Genomic DNA, 22,197 nt, shown 5'->3' on the forward strand with positions numbered 1-22,197 from the left:
CGAACAGAAGAACAACAGTGATCAATTTTCATCTCTAACTTATCGTTATTGTGAACACTATAATGACTAATTTTAACTAACAAATCCGTTAGTTATTATAAAACAGTTTTTTTTCTTTTTTCCTGTTACTCCGATTGATTTCAATTCGTATTTCTGCTAATAATGTTGTACTTAACGTATTTAAATGCGCAAATACTCATTTTTTTCATATAACATTCCAAGTTGAATCTCTCGAACAGTTCTCAATTTTATTAGCTTGTTGTAATCAGCATGAATTGGTCTTTCAAATAGCATGTTTAGTTTCTCTGCAGGCGAGTGCTCACTCTAGAACTTCCCTTGTCAGAACGAGTTTTTAAAAAAGCGCGGGAAAGGGGGGGGGGGGGGATGAAGCAGTTCCGAGTTATTCCTGAAAGTCAAGTCCTTCAACTCTTGTAAAACATAACATGCTAATGAACAAATATACCTGATACAAATAAAACACACAGAATGAAGAAACTGATTTATATTTATTAAAGGGGAGGAAATGTAAACTACATCAAGAAAATGGAGTAATATGGTGATTAAGATTTATATTTTTCAAAAACATTGGTCCGTTTTAAATCTTTATATATAAATTCTATCAGTCAGCATTCTTTTTACTGTAAGATGCGAGATTGTAGATAAAGCAACTCATGTCTACAGAAAATAGCACCAATAATATGGCTGTATTTTTCATTACAAAAAAGGGAAAAAATGTCATTAGTATTTTATATCAGTGTTACAGAAATTAAGATGTATATTACATATTAGCAGAAATGAAAATTAATTTCTACTAGACACAGAAAAAAATTATTTATAAAAATATTAATATATATTAATAGAAAAAAATGGAGTATGATTTTCTAACAGTACAAGTTGATCCCATCAACAATCTTGTCTAAATTATGAGATTTTCTTAAGCTGTTACAAATTCAAAGGTATTAACAATGATTTTGAAACAATGAGCATTGCTTCAAAATTCTAAATTCAAGTCTTTTCTAAATCCATACAAGGTTCGCTTCGTACCTTCCTCTCCTATCATTCAACTTCAGTGGCTATATTTTATTGAAAGGCAAATAAGTATTGCCAACCCATTCTATACTCACAAATCGCTTGATATTTTTTAACTTGTGGCCTTATCAGCGATCAAAGATTGATTGAAATACAGAAAGAACGTTGGTAGATTCTGCAAGTTTTCTAATGTTTTCTTCTGTTAATTAGGGTAACTTCCAAATCAATTCGCATGCTTAATTCCCTCTAAAAATATACAGTGATACACTGAAGACGAAATATAAAAGAAACTATAGACAAAGCAACTAGATCTAAATTGGCGAGAGTTGAAGTAAATCTTCAAAAGGGTGTTACAAAACTTCGTCACCATGTTTTGGAAATAAATTTCTCACATCAAAATAAGAAAGAAAGAAAAAAAAGTTCATATGGACCTGTGGTCGGAAGTGCATAGTTTCGTCGGAAGTGTATAGGGTCCGAAAATGTAAAAAATAAATAAATAAATAAATAAATAAATAAATAAATAAATAAATAAATAAATAAATAAATAAAAATAAAATAAAAATAAATAAATAAATAAAATAAAATAAAAAATAAATAAATAAATAAAATAAACTTTAAAGGTCCATAGTTCCACAACTATAGGACCGATCGTAGTCGGGTCAAGACATCACTCAGAAACTAGTATGTGAACTACCCAAATATCCATCTTTCAGAACCTCCAGTATTTGCACAATCATTTTTAGAGAGGCTGTTTGAGAGTACTTTATCACTCTCCATCTACCCCTCTAAAAATTGGTGCGCACGTAATAGAGTGTTCTGAAAGATGGATATTTGAATAGTTCATATACCAAGTCCCTCGGTGATGTCTTAACCCAACTACAATAGGTCCCATAGTAGTGGAGCTATGAACTGTTAAGAGCTCACTTGTTTCACGTTTTCGGCACCCTATAACTCCGAAACTATCCACTTTTGAGCACAGCTCCATATGATTTTTTCTTCTTTTTATTTTGATGTGAAGAGTCTGTGCTCAAAATATTGTGACCCTTTTTACAATACCCTGTGTATATATATGTTTTCTTCTCTTTATGCCATTTGCCTCCTGTCCCAGTGTACATGCCTATGATTACTACATTAAATAATAATGATGAGGACGTATTGATCTGTAACAGAGAATTCTTGAATAATTTTGGTTACAAATGGATCCGTTGTACTGTTATAAAATCGCACTATTTAGTACGCAGCAAAAAATACACAAATACAAAAGCTTAAAAAAAAAGTAGCGACCATTTTACCAAGTCAAGTTTAATAAAGAGAGAAAAAAACAATTGTTTCTATTACAATATTTTCACATATGTACAAAATAAATATTTTTTTACTTATCTATACAATATATATATGTAAGTAGAGATGACTTAAGTCTTTTTACGTTACTAAAATATCGTGGGAAGACTAAGCAGGGCGAGTTCTAACAACGTTATAAATATTTATAATTACACAAATAATTAAGAGAGAAAATGAAACGTCATGTATATGTTTTAATATCCGTTCTTTCTTTGATCATTCTTATAAACGAGATTCACAATCAGCCGAAAGATTCAACTAAAATGTATAAAAGGTAACTGTACAATAATACCCCTCTATTTTAGTGTGAAGGATGCTGGATTCAACTTCGGATATCATTCATGAAATTTGCTCAGCATACGGTAGGATTGTAAACTTGCCAGTATTTCATCAGCCTAGCAAAGGAATATTGCTGTTATTTTGATTAAGGCCGGTGACAAGTACAAACTTGTTACCAGCTCCTTTATGACCAGTATTTTGAAACTGTAGTACAGAATAAAACATCGAACATCGAAATTCTTCACCAGTGCCTTTACAGATACTAATTTCCGTTGTATTATACATTAAGCAATATACAGGGTTTGGTCGGAAAGTAGTAGGACTGATTTTCCCCCCCGCCCAAACGTGGTGAAGGAGGGGGATCTTGTTGGGCTGGTTGGGTGATGGTGGGCTTAGATACCAACGCACCAGTCGTCAGTAGTTTCCAAGCCTTTACGGAGTGTAGATCGAATTTAAGGTGAATCCCTTTCAAGTTGCCTTGTCAGCTCCACAATGAATCGTTTGTTAGAGCAGCGTTACGAGGTGAAGTTTGCGTCAGACTGTGAATCCTGTATTCTACGTGGAAATACTTGAAAGACTCAGAAAACGAGTCGCCCATGTCCGTCCAGCAATCGCTGGATCATGGAAGCTTCATCACGACAATGCGCCGAGCCACATCGCTTTTGCTGTCATGGACTTCCTGACCCAACATGGCATCACACAGCTTCCCCAGCTACCCTACAGCCCAGATGTCACCCCTGCAGACTTCTGTCTCTTTCCCCGACTGTAAAAGGTCATGAAAGGACGGCACCATGGCTCGGTCCAGGTCATTCAAGAGTCCGTAACCATGGACCTGAAGAGCATTCCAGTTTCTGCGTTCCAGGGAGTCTTCAGTGATTGACAGAGTCACTGAAAATGCTGTGTTGATGCAGAAGGGGCATATTTTGAAAACGATTAAGCTGATGTGTCAAAATCGTGAATAACATTTTTAAAAAATAAATCAGTCCTACTACTTTCCCGAAAAACCCTGTATTTTTTAAATCTATGTCGGTTTTTACATTTATTTAACATAAGAAATTTGATAACAATTAAATTTTACTGTGAAACATTGTTTTCAACAATAGAGACAAAAGTGTTTTGTCATAATTGTGCGGCATAAAAATAGCGATAAATTTAAATTGTCCGTCGATTGTTGGCAAATAACTGTTAGGCATTTCGCTAGTACAACGTTTCTTTAATTTCACGTCCCTAGCTGCTGCACATGACAACTTTTCCTTAAACTTACAACTTCCTTCCTTAGGACTTCTTACAGCAAATTCCTGTAGTTGAAGTATACGTTTTAAGTGCAAATTTCATTTTGTAAATCCAAAATTCTCACATAAGGATTAATACATATGTGTTCATCTGTTCCGATAATTTTAAAGAAGAGGCAGTTATTGGTAAATACAATAAAAAGATCACTACCGACTTCAGTTTCTCATTTTTAGCACAATATATCTATTAAGTTTATTGGTGAATGTAGTAAGGATATGCAGAATACATGTGCTAATGCACTTCTGTCCACAATAATATATTTCCTTCTCAAGGATGAGCTCGAACAGAGATACTTCACCTTTAGGCCTATATCATAGGGAATTTTGAGGGAGTTTCGGTAATTTTCTTTTCCAGAGTTGGCAACCCTAGCATACGGAGAGACCGTTTTTAAGATTTTGAAAGTTATCTTGGTTTCACCACACGAATACCAGGATAGTACACTATATACTTCTCACTGCAACCATTACTTAACAGATTAAATAAACAAAAATTATCTTGCATTGCAACATCGCTACACAAAGGTTCCTTAAAATACAAATAAAAATTGGCAAGTTTCGACCGTGTATACATTGTCTTCAGGCAGAAAAGTTGTAAATGTTTACTGTCAATAGCTATATTACCTTGCGCCCTATAATGTATTTTCTTATCTATTCTTGTTTGCCGACGATGTATCAACGATCGAAAGTGTTCACAGTTTTATTTATTTATTGGTAGAAAACATGTTTTCATTTTCTCATGCCCGCATTGAGATTCCTTAGTTCTAAATAATATTAATTATTAATTCAGACAATTATTTGGTCACCTTGGCTGGATTAAAATTTATCTTCATCCGGTGTAAAACGTCCCAGAATTGACGCAACCTCACTAATTATGTAAATGTTTCACAGTAATTCACTGTCATTGTGGTTAAAAGAACCATGCCATCAGTAAAAGGTTCCCACGCTTGGATAAATTTTTAATTGTTAATACTAATTTAAGGGCATTGAATTCAATGGAACGGAATTTTTGTCCGTTGGAGTCACAAAAAAGACCTCAAGGTTGGGACCTTTGAAGTACTACTTATGCCAATGGTAAAGGCGCCCACGCTTCGATATATTCTAATAGCACTTTTTATACCAATTTAAGGATTCTTAATTGTTTTAACTTATTCTTTAAGGGGTCAGGAGAATTTTTACAATTAGTATAAGCGGTATCCTCGAACATTCCAACTCAGACGTAGAAAGGGTTTCTGGCGCCTGGGGACAAAGTCAGTTTTCTCACCCCTCGTGACAAAGTGTGAGCTATAAAGGGTCCGTCATGCTTTCCCGGAAATGTTAAGTTTCAAAATTTGAACACCTTCATTTTGTTGCACATTTTCAGGGTATAAAAAGAGGATGAAAAAAGTAAAATTGGAACATGACGTGAATGGATTGTGATTCAATAATTCAATAATTCCATCTCCCCCGGCCTCAACTTCCTCGTCCTCAGCTGGCAAAGGTCAATGTGGCCATAGATAATGTGAAAGTACGATTTGACATTTCCATACTCTCGACACAAGAAGGGGTGATTTCAGCACCACACTTCGACCGCCCGTTACTCCCCAAATACCCATCCGACAAAGCTGAATTTGAATGAAAGTAGAACTTCTCCACCGGAGATCAAACCCGAATCATCTGGTGGGTAGGTAGACACCTTCCTGAACATGCCATCACAGCTCTCATCTAACGAGAAAGGATTTCATTTAGTGCACACACAGAAATTGGTGTAATTCCTCAAATAAGTATTTTCCACCTGAAGAAGGAGAATACCACAAAACTGAGCCTAAACGATAAAATTTAGAAACAACATTCCATTTTAGAATGACAAGAGAGAGAGAGAACAGAATACACGGTACAATTTTCTGCCCTGAAAACTGTGGAATTTGTACTGTTGATTCCAGAATTTTTTGGAATTCATGCGAAACTGAAAGGACTTCTTGGTGGCAAGAAAAAATAAAAAGGAATAATAATTATTATTATAATTATGTGTATGCATACGACTTGCCGATTGCCATTAGATGGCGTTATTTTTTACACAGGCATTAATGTGGTAAAATCTGTATTTAAGAGAGACATGTGTCAATTTCAAAACAGAATAAACCCACTGTTACTCATTTGATCGGAATATCAAAAACGTGTTTTCTGTTCGGTGTGTAAATGTGCACTAGCCTGGGACGTTTTACCTCATCCCGCGTATTTACCAGACATAGCCCCTTTCGATTAGTACTTGTTTCGTTCGATGCAACATGGACTTTCAGAACAGCGCTTCAATTCTTATGAAAAAGAGAAAAATTGGCTTAATGGATGCAGTGGCGTAACTAAATGCTTGGGGACCTCCCCGCAAACAGCATGGAGTGAGGCCCCTTCTCTACGTCCCACTTCATGATTTGGGGCACCTGATGGCTTGAGCCCCCCACCCCGCAATGCGGGGTCTGCGGGGCCCTTATTTACGCCTCTGAATGGATGGACTGCACAAAAGATTAGGAATTCTTCCAGCGAGAAATCCCGTAATTTAACTGAAAGATGGACGAAGGTTATAGCTACCGACGGACAATATTTTGAATCATTTACTGTCTGTCTACCTTTCGAAGATAATTGATACAAATATAATACAAGCAAAAACCGAAATTTATCAAGCTCTTTCTTCCTGGTAGTCAAAATCATTAACTAAATAACAATCATTATTTTCATGCTTCATACAATTATAAAAAAAACTAATGAAGGTCAGAAAATCGCGATTTCCTCAACATATTAACCACGTCAATTAGATTTGTAATCACAATACATATTTCAAATACAATTACTGCATTTTAGGTACAATTTCTGCATATACTGTGTCGGTAGAATCCACATATTGCATCTTGTAAATAACTTTATTCTTAATTAAGAAGAATACTAATTACGTTCTACTGAAACAAGTTCTTTCGATAGCACAAAATACTGATCCTACACACATGAAACCAAATGTAACAATCTCGAAATTTATACCATTTATATATTTTAATACACATGACAAACGTAGCTTATGATAAATTGCACCAATTTAAGCATAATTTGAAGTAACTTTTGTTATTTGGTCCCACGAATAAAGCAAAAAATGCCCTGTCTCATATCATTTTTAATGCTTATAGAAGTAGTCCAATTTAACGTCCTTTATCTTTTACGCAAGTACACGTTAAAGAATGAGATTCAAAAGATTATGATACAAAGTCACATTATACCGGGTGTAGAAAAATACCGCGGCGTCAATGAGTGCCATGCCGTGGAAAGGGGGCAAGTCGAGAGGGGCGACGGCACCGGGCGCCGAAGTAAGGGGGCGCAAAATTCGGGAGGATAAAAAAAGAAAAGAAGGAAAGAAAAAAGAGAGGAAAAATTATTTGGAATATTTTAGATCAACAGCAGTATTTTTCAATCTAATATTTAATTTGATCAGGATCAGTCAGATTTATACTTTTTGCGTCTCTAGACAATTGCTAAAAGCGCCGCACCCGTATATAAAATCGAAGGGATAAAAGTAATAAAAAAAGTTCTCAAAATCAAGGAAAAACAGGGTTTATTTTTGAAACTTTTCTTACGAGTCGCGTCAACCATGGTGGCGCTTCGCGGCTAGTCTATTGACCTCACTCATATGTACAGGGCGCCGTCGTATATTCTCGCCCCGGGCGCTGATTTTCCACGGCACGACACTGGCGTCAATTTATTCCTTGTCCACTGCTAAATAGAAAATAAACTAAAAAAGAAATTATCTATTTGGAAATTGTGTGAACTGAGGCAGTAAACTTTGATAGTTTACGACATATGATTTTTTTGCTAATCTTCGAAACATGAATTGTAAAGAAACCATTCTCTTGTTTAATGGTATATTATACTGTTTTCAGCGAAATTTTATATTTCTTCTCACATGCTCTTTTGTCAAATTTAAAACAAATTGATCAATATACAAACAGCTTTATTTTAATGTAAAAGAAATGGAATACGCTATCAGTAATTGTACTCAAATTTGTAGATTCGTCCCAATGGTATTAAGAGCCTGAATACTAAAAATAATACAAAATTTACCATTTTTCTTTTGCTTGTTTTTCATAAGTGAAAGGAGATAATGAAATGCCACTTACCGCAATCATAGACAATGTTATTCTACAACAGAACATATGAACCTGAAAAATTTTCAGTGTTGCCATCCCTAGAAGTTACAGTGTTGCCAGAATAACATTTCCCCCCAAAATCTAAGTTAAGGCTGCGACTAGAGGAACGAACTTTTTAAATAATAGAAGTATTTAGTTTGTAATAAACAAAATATTGGGTCGATGCGTAAGTTCGTGCGGTATTCTTTGGGTTGGCAACAATGCAGCGTGAAGCGATTGTTTATCCATTGTTTTACCGCAGTTTGGAGTTTGTGTGTTGTGAAACATAGGTTTTCTTGATTGTGAACCTATTATTGTATACAATTTCAGACAAACTAATATGGAATGTCAAGTTGAGAAAAGTGATCGTTTCCGTCACATTTTACTTTTTGAGTTTAACGGAGGATCCAGTGCAGCGAATGTTAGTATTATCATCTTTTCTGCTCTCTCTCTAACCACATTCAGGAGCAAGTGTTTTCTGAAGAAGCTTCTCTTGACCAATGGCTAACAGATTTCCATTTCTTCCAGTCAAAACCAAAACAGTTCAACAGGCGAGGCATTGAACTGCTACCTGAACGTTGGCAGAAGGTCATAGATAGCGGAGGTGAATACATCACTGAGTGATTGTCAGTTAATGTGAGTAACAGTAAAATGTATGCAATGTATTGTTACACTCGTAGAATATGTTAATGTTATGTCTATGTTGTTTTTGCATTTGAATTAACAGAACAGCAGAATAAAAATAAAATATAAGAACCGCACGAAGTTATGCATCGACCCAATAGTTTTAACATACAGTTATTAAAATTAAATAATAATGTTATTTAAAAAAGCAGTTCACAGGATACCAAAACAATATGATACGTAATCAAATGCAGTTGAGTTCGTTCCTCTAGTCTCTGCCTGAACTTAGATTTTTTGGGGAAATGTTATTCTGGCAACACTGTAATTTCTATGGATGGCAACACTGAAAATTCTTCAGGTTCATATTTTCTGTTGTAGAATAACATTATCTATGATTGTGGTAAGTGGCATTTCATTATCTCGTTTCACTGATAAAAAACAAGCAAAAGAAAAATTATAAATTTTGTATTATTTTTAGTGTCAGGCTCTTAAGCAAAGGACATGTAGGAGGTTGCTTCAAACTGAACAATTACACAATATGTCACAGCTTGAACTTGTAAGAATATGTGAAATTTTGGATTTCTATGTGGAGTAATACAGTGGGTAACCTTGTTGCCAATCTTATAATTGAAAAGCTCGGAGACAATACACAGTAGTACTATGCTTTTTGTTAGTGAAATTCGAAATAGCAGACAATTTATAATTTAAAGAACATTGTAGATCTGAAAACCACACTTGTTACTGCTGATGCGAACAGAATAAAGTTGGAAATATCCAAAATTGATACGAATGCCTTTAACAAATTGTTATAAAAATTGATCTTCGTTTATTACTTCGAAGCAGAATTTAAAAAAAAATTACATAGTACTATACGCTTCTCTATAAGCCGTGTCTCAAGCTAAACATTTTCCTGTAAGTTTTCAACTTATGTCTAGGAGATAATTTTTCTTCTCCCGGTATAAATGTTATAATAATTGTGTACAAAATTTTACAATTTTCTTTTTCTTTTGGAGATTCGACATAATTTGGACTATTTCGATTTTTTACGCGATTCAAAACTTACAAAAGGTAACTGTATTCCCTTGTCTTGATAACAAGAACTCCATCGTAAAATTTAGTATACAATTATCTGTACATCCTGTATATACAGAAATACAACACCCAAACAAATCCTCTTTGGGCTGAGCCAAAAATCATAGTCTTGTTACAATAAATATTTCTCGATAATTAATATTCATTAAAAAGATACATACAAACAAACACATACACACAATATATATATTTACATACCAATCAAAAACTTGTATTAAGTAGTAGTAGAAATAGTAATATTACTATTATTATTACACTTCAGACATCAGCTCTTGGACCTCACTAAATCCCACTTATTCAGATCTGGTTTCGTACACAATTCCAGAGTTACGAAGGAGTTTTGAGTAGCATTTTGAACGCCTAGGCAAGTACCTGCTGCCATGTTATAAATTGGAGTCTCATTCTGCAAGAAATTATGATATTGAGGTTAGTAATTATACTAATATTTTTGTTTACTAAATATCTAAAATGGCAAAATATGACTTGTACATTTGTACAGGTAGCCATATTTTAATTTGATGTATTAAATTTAAAATACTTTCAGTTTACTGATGAAATGAAATATACTACTAGATATTTTCAGTATACTGATGATCTGAAATATACTGCTAAATAAGAGCTTTTTTCTAAGTTAAGCCATTATCAACTTTTCTAGTATACAGATCTCACTGCGCCCAACTATCGGAGTGAAGAGTAGAAAATAGCCAAAAAGTGACGTAGCATACTTTGTCATAATCGGATTGATTTGACAGGACCTGACGTCCCTTTCAGCAGCGTGGCTATATAAGACGGGACCTACTGATTAATATGGAATCCGAATTACATGAGCTCCCGGCGGAAATCGAACCCGGGTCCCCCCTAACTGCTTAGCCACGAAGGAGCTCGAATTTATATATATTTAAATTGAGATAGAAACATATTACGTGGCATCGAGAAATCTATATTTTTACCTACTCTAGTTAAAATACTGTGATCTTGTAATTCTCACGACTGGTGAGTTTTGACATACAATTCAATTTGACTTTTCAGGATAGCACATTTGTCAAGTTCGTAAATTAGTTTTCCTATATTAAATCTCAATTGTTGTAAACATTTTTCATTACCAAATATTCCATATACCACTTTGAACAAAAGACATTGGTCTGCAATTTACCTTCTAGCAATTAAGTTATCACACTTAAATTCATTAACCAGACTTTTATATAAAATATTTTCCTTGTACGAGGATTTTTTTTTTGTACTTCTTATAAGATAAGATAAGATAAGATAAGATAAGATATGCTTTATTGTCATTAAACAACATTTGTTGCAATAGACATTGTCAAATATAACATATATATATATATATTTACAAGTTTTATCACACTATCAGGCAAGTTTTATCTATGTATCATTGTTCTTGCTTTCAACTCTTGATAACATATTTTTTCAAATTCAGAGATACTATATACAGAATTGCTTATAAGGAAGGATTTACAAAAGTTTTTGAAGTTGTCGTGAGGCATTGTGCGTAATAACGTATAATATAGATGTCGTTAAGAACTTGTTTTGAACTCTCTCGATTTCCTTGATATAACATTGTTAAAAGGGATTCCACATTACAGAAGCATATTGCAACTTTTGGTAGTCTAGGATATAGAGGAACCTTTTGGGGAGTCTGGTATGTAATAAGGTATGGATTGCCAAGAGAGACACCAGTAACAGTTAAAACAATATATAATAGTAAATCTTAAGTGGATACGAAATTAGGAGATTCTTTTCAAAATGAAAATGAAATTTTTGAGTTTTACGTCCTACGGTTATGCAGGCTAGGCTAAAGAAGACAATGAAGATGAAAAATGAATGAAATGGTGGAATGAAGAAAGTGGGAGGAAACGGGAGAATCCCGAGGAAACCTACGCACACGGTGTTTCTCCATCACAAAGTTCATTTGGCGGGAGCAGGGTTTCAACTCGCGACCCCAAGTACCAGAGGTGAACGCTCTACCACTGAGCCACCGCGGCCCCTAGAAGATTCTTTTCAGTATTTAATATGTATTCCATTGCATCTTTAAGACAATACCCATCACCATTATTCAGATTTTTTACAAATAGTTTTTTATATTAGAAAAATATCAATACACTAAAAATCAAAATATATAGACGGCAGCACTGGTGAACAATTTGGTTAAAATAAATTGCTACTTGATTCAATAAGATAAAGATTAAATACTTATTAAAATTGTCCTACTCAAAAACACTTCTTTCTATTAACGCACAGAGGAAAAAGTGACTGACTGAACCGGGATTCGAACCCGGGAACTCAGGCATACCGTGCTGATGCGTTAACCACTACTTAGTCACCACTTAGTCACTTTTTTCATTCTTTGTGTTATAGAATTCACAACTACAGAGGATCTGTTGTTTGCTCTTTCATTAATATATACATTTTCTAATATTTGACCGTACGTTTCGACTACTCATTATTTGCCATTCTCAACACAGATATTGCCAGAAAATTACATTTGCTTGACGAACTACGTAACTGTTGATTACCGGTACAGCAAGTTTTCCTTTATCCACAACTCATGCACATTCAGTAATTTCAATACTAAATTCTCCTTGCACCTTTATAACTTTTCTTTCTTTACATTAACCGGTACCTTGTAGTGGCTATTTCTAATTAATGGAATTTTTGTTTTGAAATGCTCACCGGTTCTTCACCTGTATTTTATTTCACTTTACTGATAAACATTATATATATATATATATATATATATATATATATATATATATATATATATATCAAAGAAACTGACGAAATTTAAATCTTATCTCGAGAACCCTGATATCATGTAGCCTACAAATTTAAAATCTCTGTTGAGACTGACTTTAAATGCACAGAAAAAAAGTTTACTGAATTTCTATAACATATAGTTTCCATGCTTAATTAAGAATTAGCTAAGCAATATTGTTTCCTACGGCATGAAGGTTAAAGTAAGAGAAAGGTGGTAAAGCCAAATATTTAAAATTTATTAGCTGACTAGCATAATACTCGTTCTTCGCATAGAGAGACTACGTATCATTTTAGACATAAAGAGTTGAATTTGGATTTAAACAGCATCGGAAGTGTCTCTGTTTCTCTCAGCGACTCCGAAAACTATGGATTCGACACTACTATCGGTCATTTTCGATCATTAAATATCTCCCATTTCCCCTCCCCTAAGTTGCACCGTGAAAGTGAAATGATAAAAACCATCTAAGGCTCGAACCTCATCTATGTTGAAAATTTGACCGAGATCAGTCCCAGTCGGGTGGTTTAAGAGATATGAAATCGAAAACCTAGACATTTTCATTTATATATATATATATATATATATATATATATATATATATATATATATATATATATATATATATATAGATAGATAGATAGATAGATAGATAGATAGATATAGATAGATTATGTGTTTTCAAGGCTAAGTTTAACGTTTTCTCTCAGCCTACGTGTGTTGTCCAATGAAGTCAGGGCATAAGATTTTAAATTTGTACGTCAGATGATACCAAGGTTCTCTAGATAAAAGTTAAGTTTCGTCAGTTTTCTTTGACCCATTATGTTTATCAGTATAGTGAGATAAAATACAGGTGGAAAGATGGTGAAGATTTCAAAGCAAGATTCCATTAGTTACAAATTGATAACTTTACAAGTGAGAATGAAATGAAATCTATCAGTTTTACGTCCCATGATTATGCCGGCTAGGCTACAGGAGACGGTGATGATGAGAAATGAATGAAATGGTGGAATGAAGAAAGTGGGAGGAAACAGGAGAACCAAGAGAAACCCACGCACACGGTGTTTGTCCACCACAAAACTCACTTGGCGGGAACAGGGTTTGAACCCGGGACCCCATACACCAGAGGTGAACGCTCTACTAACTTTACAAGAAACTGGTTAGTGCAAAAAACAAAAGTGATAAAGACACAAGGACAATTTAGAGAGGCAAAGATTATTGAAAATGCATAAGTTATAGATACAGCAAAAGATACTGAACGGTGATATATTTTGTCAGACAAATATAGTTTTGTGATAAGTCCTGTACTGAGGATGGCACTAACCATTTGCCGAAACGTACACATTTAAATAAATAAAATGGTGTTTTTGGGTAAAACAATTTTAATTAGTTGGTTATAACAATTTGCATTCCTCTGCTTGAAATCAGCCGATTAATAAATATAGTGTAACAAAGCACATTATTTTCCTTTTCAGGGCTTTTACAGTCTAAGTTAGATTTCCTACCTTGGAGGTCTCATATAGTCTCTGTAAAACATAAGTTGTTATAATAATAATAATAATAATAATAATAATAATAATAATAATAATAATCATCTGGAAAAATAATTACTATTTGTTGGGTATTGATACTTACCTCATTTCTATGTTTCCACTCTTGACTTCCTCCCATTTCATGGCATTTGGCTAGACGAGGGAACTGTTCTGCCGCATCGAGACAAAGCAACTGAGCGAGCACCAATTCATTTTTATCAGTCTCATACCACATCTTCACAACAAAAAGAGAAAAAAATATTTCAGATTACATTTATGATACTAATGAAGTATAAAAAATCAAATTTACTACATTAAAGCCCTTTCGTTTGTTCCAATGTCTACGATCGAATAACAGATTGTATGCCCCGTTTAATCAAATGAAAAATTCATTATTTATTCGTACCAGCATTTTATATAAAATAAATTACTTACCAGAAAATAGTGAAACATATCCATCGAACACTAAGAAAAGGTACGCACTTTCGCTAAATACTTTATCAGGTAGGAAGGAGAGGAAAAAGTAGAATGAAGAAAAATAAATGAGAAAGCAGAAAAGTAATTGTGAAACGCTATTGTGGGCGCCATCTTCGAATGATGTCAAACCATTTTTCCCCCTTTATCTAATAAAGTGTTGTATGTACGGTCTTTTTAGAGTTCCGCAATGTTCACTTCTAAAAAGTACTTCGTGTTTCACACTCCATACATCTGAGTTTGTCTAGATATGTAACTTCAAACTTTGAAATATTTATCACAGTTTCCGAAAAGCAGCATGTTTCTTACAAAGCTTTGGAACTATACTTTCCTGTCTATTTTTTGAAGGAATTCTACGCACACGTACTAAAAAGGAAACCAATTACTTTAGTATATTTTTGCAAAAACAGGACGACAAAAACAATTTCAGCAAATTTTATTATTTTTTAAAAAAACAGGAGGATAGCAAAATTTTGCAAACGTCTTTATACGTAATATAAATAAAACCTGGAATTAATGGCAAAATACTATAAACTGAAATTTTCATATTTTCAGGAAGAGTGTAATTTCACAATTTGGAAGCAATTTGATGCCATTTTCCATTTTCCCTTTCACTGCTCTTTACCCATGCATGAATGACATATCAAAAATTTGACTCGTTGTTATCTGACTAAGCGATCGCAGTGTCTGATAATAACTGCAATTTATTGCCGTTGAAATGTAGCAAGTTGAGGGAGATGCTAGTGAATCTCCAGTTTTTGGAATGTTGAATGACAAGATAAACGAAGATGCATACTTTAAACGAACAGCCAGGTAATGGCAGTTATTGTGAGTCACTAGCGTGCGTGACACACATTCTTTTCAGTGTTTCAAGGTGCCCAAAGTAGGCCTTTCTAAGAGAAGATGGAAAAATTCGTGAGTGAGTTGGGTATACTGTGTTTTCAAACAGATGGTTAAGTAGTATTTTACAAATTATGTGAAACTGTGGTTTCCGCTAAGAAGTGTTACTTTTGTCATACATCATATAAGCACTACAAAACACAAATCTGCAAGGACCTAAATCAGCTGGTGAAAAGATTCAGAATCTTCTTAGATATTCATGGATTTCGCTTCAACTACTAATAGTTCTGCTGATGATCTGTGTGAAGCTCTAATAACGCAGACACTCCTTTATGGATGTTAAAAAATGTCTCCTTTATAACCTTTCTTAAGAAATACACAAAATAGGAGGTTCCAAGTGAATCGTCTTTGAAAAAACACTTATGTTGATGGTGTATACAACAGAACTATTGATGAAATCCGTAAAAGTGTTGATGACAAAAATATAAGGATTGCAATTGTTGAAACGTGAGATATTCTAAGCCGTAACAGCGCTAATGTTGTAAATGGAACTTTGGAAGAGGGGAGAAAACACATAAACGTGTTTGATTACACCAGCAGTAATGGAAAATAAATTGGTACGCCAATTGTACAGGTTTTAATAAAATCGCTGATTATTCTGTCGTCAAAATACCTAAAAACACGAAAAGAATCTCCTTTTTGTCACAAACGGGACCAAATACATGAAAAGCACAGCAAAAGCCCTTATGTATGCTGCATGTCACCTGTCTGGCACACGGATTACATAGAATTGTAGAGGAAGTGAGTTCTCATTCTTCGACGTTGATTTCTCATGTGAAATGTGAAAAAGTTATGTCTGAAAGCTCCCTCGTGAACCAGAGTCTTTCGAAAATTAGCCTCTAAACTTCCGCTCTCAACACAGCTGGTTCTGACGAGATAGGGTACATGGATTACAGCTGTTCTCTATTATGCTAAAAACTTCGAATCCATCAAAAGACTCACTTAAGTAGAGTCTTCAATTAAGATTGTTCAAAGTTTGGTTAAAAAGAATTCCTTGAAAAAAGGATCTAGCTTTCATTGCAACACATTTTGTAAAGTTGCTAGACACTATTACCAAGCTTAAAAACTTTATTTGGTTCTCTAAAATCCTTCGATGACCTGAAAAAATGAAATCTTTGAGTTTTACGTCCCAGAGTTATGCCGGATAGGCTAAAGGAGACGGTGATGATGAGAAACGAATGAAATAGTGGAATGAAGAAAGTGGAAGGAAACGGGAGAACCCCGAGAAAACCCACGCACACGGTGTTTATCCACTACAAAGTTCACTTGGCGGGAGCTGAGATCGAACCCGGAACCCCATGCATCAGAGGTGAACACTCTACTACTGAGCCACCGCGGGTACCCTTCAGTGATCTGAGTGTTGAAAGTGTTATCGTGTTGTAAGTGCTAATTCAGATTTGGAAAAACTGAAGAGCATTGTTAGTGTTACAGAAGGTGATGCTGACGTGCACCTCCGGTAAACTCAGCAGAATACTTGCCAGACATGGTATAAGAGTTACTCATAAACCTCCAGTCAACATCAGATCATTACTCAAACCAGTGAAAGACGACCTTCACCTGCGCACTACTGATGTATACCGTATACCGTTCGAATGTGGCAGAGCATAAATAGAACAGATTGGACGTACAATAGAACAACGATGCAAAGAACACAACAGCTATACATAAGACTTCAGCAACGTGAAGTCAGGACTAGTAGAGCGTAGCCTAGAGCTTAGACAGAATTTATTTTACAAATACCACCATAGTAGCCAAGTGCAGCAATTGTTGGGACAGAATAATAAAGAAAGCCATAGCTATCTCACGGGAAAGGAACAGTCTTAATAGAGACAATGGGTTTCAACTCAGCCCTATCTGGTCGGCCCTTTTCAGGAACAAAAATATACATTCAACAAAGGCATTTCTCGTAGCCAAAACAACAGCCAATCAGGAGAGAGCATCTCTCAGTCAATCAGAAGCAAGCATTTCCCTCAGCCAAACACAAGCCCCCATTCAACACTATATATACATGATTACGTCTCCGGTCTCTTCATTACAATCCCTGAAGATGAATGCGATGTCTGCATTCGACATATCGTACGTCAATACCTTCACCTGACTGATATTCCGAGAACACTTACTAAAATCACGTCGCCAGGAAAAATACTATTATTTCTTCAACTTTATTTTAGTATTTCTTGTGCTTTGAAAGTTTTCTAAACTGCTAAGGGAACTGCATGTAAATAAAGTGTGGTAGTGTTTTGGATTGTTACTACTGAAGAGTGATGAATGGATCGTTAGATGTCGTCTCTTACGGGTTATACAATTTACCGGCTTCCAGAAATTTTAAATTGTACGTAATAATTTCAAAACAAAACATTTTATTTCTTAGGCTCTATATTTTTTATTCGATTATTAGACCAATTATAGGATACAGTTTTTAAATATTTTATTGCCTATTTTTAGTTCAAAAGGTCTTGTTTGTTTTTGCCATTTTAATGACATCTTTGTTCTTTCTATTTCTTAATTTTGCCAGCCACTTTTTTTTTTTTTTTTTTTTATTTATTTTGCCATTAATTCTGGATTTTAATCATAAATCAAGAACTAGTAACAATACTAACAACAGATGATTGAAAGTACCTTGATTTATTTCAAACATCCGTTATTTAATTAATCGTATTTATACTACAGGGAAAAAGTACTGACCTTTATGTAAAGGCTATTGGTTAGTAATATGGGCCACAGGGGCTCAGTAGTAGAGCGTTCACCTCTGGTGCATGGGGTCATTGGTTCGATAAGAGTGAGCTTTGTGTTGGACAAACATCGTGTGCGTGGGCTTTCTCGGGGTTCTTCCATTCCCTCCCACTTTCTTCATTCCACCTTTTCATTCATTTCTCATCATCACCGTCTCCTTTATCCTAGCCGGCATAAGCGCGGGACGTAAAACTGAAAGATCTTTTTTTGATTGTTTGTAGTTTAATGCAGTAAAGTTCTATCACTATTTTTGTACAAATAATTTTGTTTGTTTGTTTGAAACACGCTGAAGTCTCAAATACCCACATAGTCAATTCTATGAAATCTTTTGAGTTTTATGTCCCACGGTTATGCCGGCTAGGCTAAAGACGACGATGATGATGAGAAACGAATGAAATGGTGGAATGAGGAAAGTGTGAGGAAACAGGATAACCCCGCAAAAACCCACGCACACGGTATTTGTCCACGACAAAGTTCACTTGGCGCAAGCTGGGATCGAATCAAGGACCCCATGCACCAGAGGTGAACGCTCTACCACTGAGCCACTGCGGCCCTTAGTCAATTTTAATTTACAATGTATAAACATATAGAAACTCACGCTTGCACACATATGCTTCAGTACTTATGAACATATAGAAACACACGATTGCAGATACAGATGGTGATCAGAAAAATGGAAACACCTGTACGAAATTGCAACTTACCAGATTAATATGGTGTCGGGCCACCTTTCGCCTTCAGAACAGCCTTGATGAGACGTGGGATGGAGGCATAGAGGTCGTCAATGGTAGCAAGTGGAATTTTACACCATTCCTCGTGCAGGGCATCGGCCAGTTCTGTGAGAGAGGATGGAGGTGGAAATCGTCGCCGGAGTCATGTTTCCAAGACGGACCACAGATGTTCAATTATGTTGGCATGTGGGGATTGGGCGGGCCAGGGGAGGTGTTGAACTTCATCTCGATGTTCCTCAAACCACGCTGCAACAACGCCAGCTGTGTGAATGGGTGCATTATCATCCTGGAAGATGGCGTCATTGTCCGGGAACAACATCCGGACCATAGGATGCAAGTGGTCTCCTAAAATTGTGACATAATCGTTGGCAGTGATTCGGCCGCTAAGTGTGACCACAGGACCCAATGAAAACCATGATATGGCGGCCCACAGCATATCGAGCCGCCGCCATGTTTCACAGTTAAGCGGAGACACTGCAGATCATAAGCTTCTTTGGGCGTTCTCCACACAAACACGGCCCGTGGTTGGGAATAGGGTGAAGGATGACTCATCCGACCATATCACACGTTTCCAGTCCTCAACGGTCCAAGTTGCATGGTCGCGGCATGCGAAAGCGTTATGGTTCCTGATGAGCGGTTTGGCCCGTGCAACACGACCCCGTAAGTTCATGTCATGTAATTCGAGGCGGACTATGATTGTCGAAACAGGGTGGGGGAGGTGCTGATTGAGTTCCTCCATCACTTGCTCCGCAGTGGCACGACAGTTCTGCATGACAATGCGCTTTAATACCCGGCGTGACCTGTCACTCATGATTTTCTTCCGCCCACTGTTCCGCTTCCCCGATTTGGTTTTCCCCTGTGTTGTGTAGGCCGTCATTACCTTCGACACTGTCCCACGCGACACACCTAACACAGTAGCCACTGCCGTCACACTCACTCCACATAACCGCGCACCAACAATTTGCCCTCTTTGAAAATCTGAGAGGTCTCCCATTTTACACTACCTCCGTCAGCTGCAGCCACTGGACACTACTGTTCCACTGCGCCTGACGTAGTATGGAGACCGACCTGCGCTGCGGGCGCCACGACACCACTGCCAACCCATACATCTGACGTGTTCCTAACTACAGGTGTTTCCATTTTTCTGATCACCATCTGTATATATGCTTCAGTATTTCTACAGTGTAATTGTTAATTCAGCATTTGGATTTCTATTTTTTACAAATACCTATTTCCTACACAGAGCACTCTAAGAAATTTAATTGTGTATTTTCTACCATAGTACAATATTGAAAATGGACTAAAGCGATAGAACTATGATTATTGTGACTTCGTGCAGAAAAGAAAATATTTTAAATTTTATTTTATTAGACTAACCTGTGCTTTTGTTCTGAGGCAGTTTTTCAAAATAAGGAAAGCGCCTTTCGTTTTTGTGTCTTTCTCGCTCTGCACACACAAATTGGTCTTTGATAGTCGGATCTGTCAAAAGAAAGAATGCATATAGTATTATTAACTACAATTTCCAAATATTATAGATTTCTTCACGGAAACTATTTGAAGTAATATGTTAAGGTTTTCACCTTATATTATACTCACTTATGGATAAATAAAAGCAAAATGACGTACAGTCAACGACAAAAGTTCTTTCCTTTTGATGAAATTAGTTTCGTATATAACGTAGAATGAAAGGACAATTTGAGTACAGTTTTCAGTAAATTAAAAAGGAATGTAATTTTCTGTACGTTCCAGCCATACCAATTTTAGCAAACGGAAAGAACTTCTGTTACTGACTGTACATACCTTGTATATATAAATAGATACCGTATTTGCGCGATTAAAAGACGCACTACTAAATTTACTAAAAAGTTGTGTGTTATACCTTTGCAAGTGTAAGGCAATTCTATAGAAATTGCATCATGAACAAACGAACTTCGACACCAGGAGAAAGTTTGCAATATGCATCTGTGTCAGAAGTGTGGCGTCGGATTTTGGCTGCTTGGCGGTCACTATCGGAAGAACTTGTTAAGGATTTTTTTTTCTTTTTTTCAATAATCCTGATGGGATTAAAGATAACCTTCTTTCTGAAAGTGGATCTGAGGAGCATTTTGGATCGTCTAGCGAGGGTGAAGAATCAGACACTGGTGATGTTGAGATGGTGGGAAGTGTTTGTGCTTGATTTGGATGGGTATAAACAAGCTGACGCAGTTTTGCTAAACAAAGTTGTTTTTCTTTTTTCAAGAACAGGTACTGTATATAAATATACCGTATATATTACACATACTGTATAACCAAGATACGTATTCCTGTTAATAAAAGTATTAAGTGTACAAATATTTTTTGTGTCGATGTAAGGTGTTACCCGTACCCAAAGAAGGTGACAATTTTTGCGAACAAGGTAGGTTTTCCTGCTATTTTCTTCTTAAGACTTTGATGGTTTACAGAAGTAACTGCAGTATCTTATAGTGGTACTAATTTCAACCCAGAAGATACGTGTACATGTCATTTTGAAATTGACGATTGATTATCTGAGGGGGGAATTCTCGATTATAGGCTGCACCATGATTTTTCAAGCCAAAATTTAAAGGAAAAAGCGCGGCCTATATTCGCACAAATACGGCATTGGTTATATATATATCTTGCATGGTGACAATTTGCTGTATAACGTATTTGCTCGAATATAGGCCGCACTTTCTTCCCTAAATTTTGGCTTGAAAAATCACGGTGCGGCCTATAATCGAGATTTTCGCCCTCAGATCATAAATCCTCAATTCAAAATGACATGTACACGTATCTTGTTGGTTGAAATTAATACCATTACAGATTACTGTAGTTACGTTTGTAAACCATCAAAGACTTAACAAGAAAATAGCAGAACAACATATCTTGTTCGCAAAAATTATCACCTTCATTGGGTTCTGGTAACACCTTACACTGGCACAAAAAGCACTTGTACACATAATACTTTTATTAACAGGAATACGTATCTTTGTTATACAGTATCAATAATATATACTGTGTCTGTTTGTACCCACCCAAATGACACACAATCACATTCTACTATCTCAGCATCACCAGCGTCTCATCCTTCACCCTCTTTAGACAATCCAGAATGCTGCTCAGATTCACGATCACAAAGAAGGTCAACTTCATGAGTCACCCTTAGTTATGCAAGAATTAAAGAAGGAGAGGGAGAGAGTTACATTTCAAAGTGCTGTCTAATTGAACTTTCTCGTAAATTTAGTACCGCGGACTATATTC

At 35.7% G+C, this 22,197-nt stretch overlaps 1 protein-coding gene across 1 annotated transcript in view; it reads right to left on the reverse strand.

The window, feature by feature from the left end:
* Positions 1-487: 487 nt before the first annotated feature.
* Pgant35A (polypeptide N-acetylgalactosaminyltransferase 35A) overlaps positions 488-22,197 on the reverse strand; it is a 47,970-nt gene continuing 26,260 nt past the window's right edge. The window contains exons 8-10 of the mRNA XM_081737319.1: positions 20,317-20,418; positions 14,205-14,336; positions 488-10,202 (exon numbers count right to left, since the gene is read on the reverse strand). Coding sequence (XP_081593445.1) covers positions 10,065-10,202; positions 14,205-14,336; positions 20,317-20,418 — 372 coding nt within the window. The 3' untranslated portion in view covers positions 488-10,064. The remainder of the gene's footprint in view (positions 10,203-14,204; positions 14,337-20,316; positions 20,419-22,197) is intronic.

This window comes from Thermobia domestica, chromosome 13, assembly GCF_964235325.1.
Source record: "Thermobia domestica chromosome 13, izTheDome1.hap1.1, whole genome shotgun sequence".
NCBI classification, from domain to species: Eukaryota; Metazoa; Arthropoda; class Insecta; order Zygentoma; family Lepismatidae; genus Thermobia; species Thermobia domestica.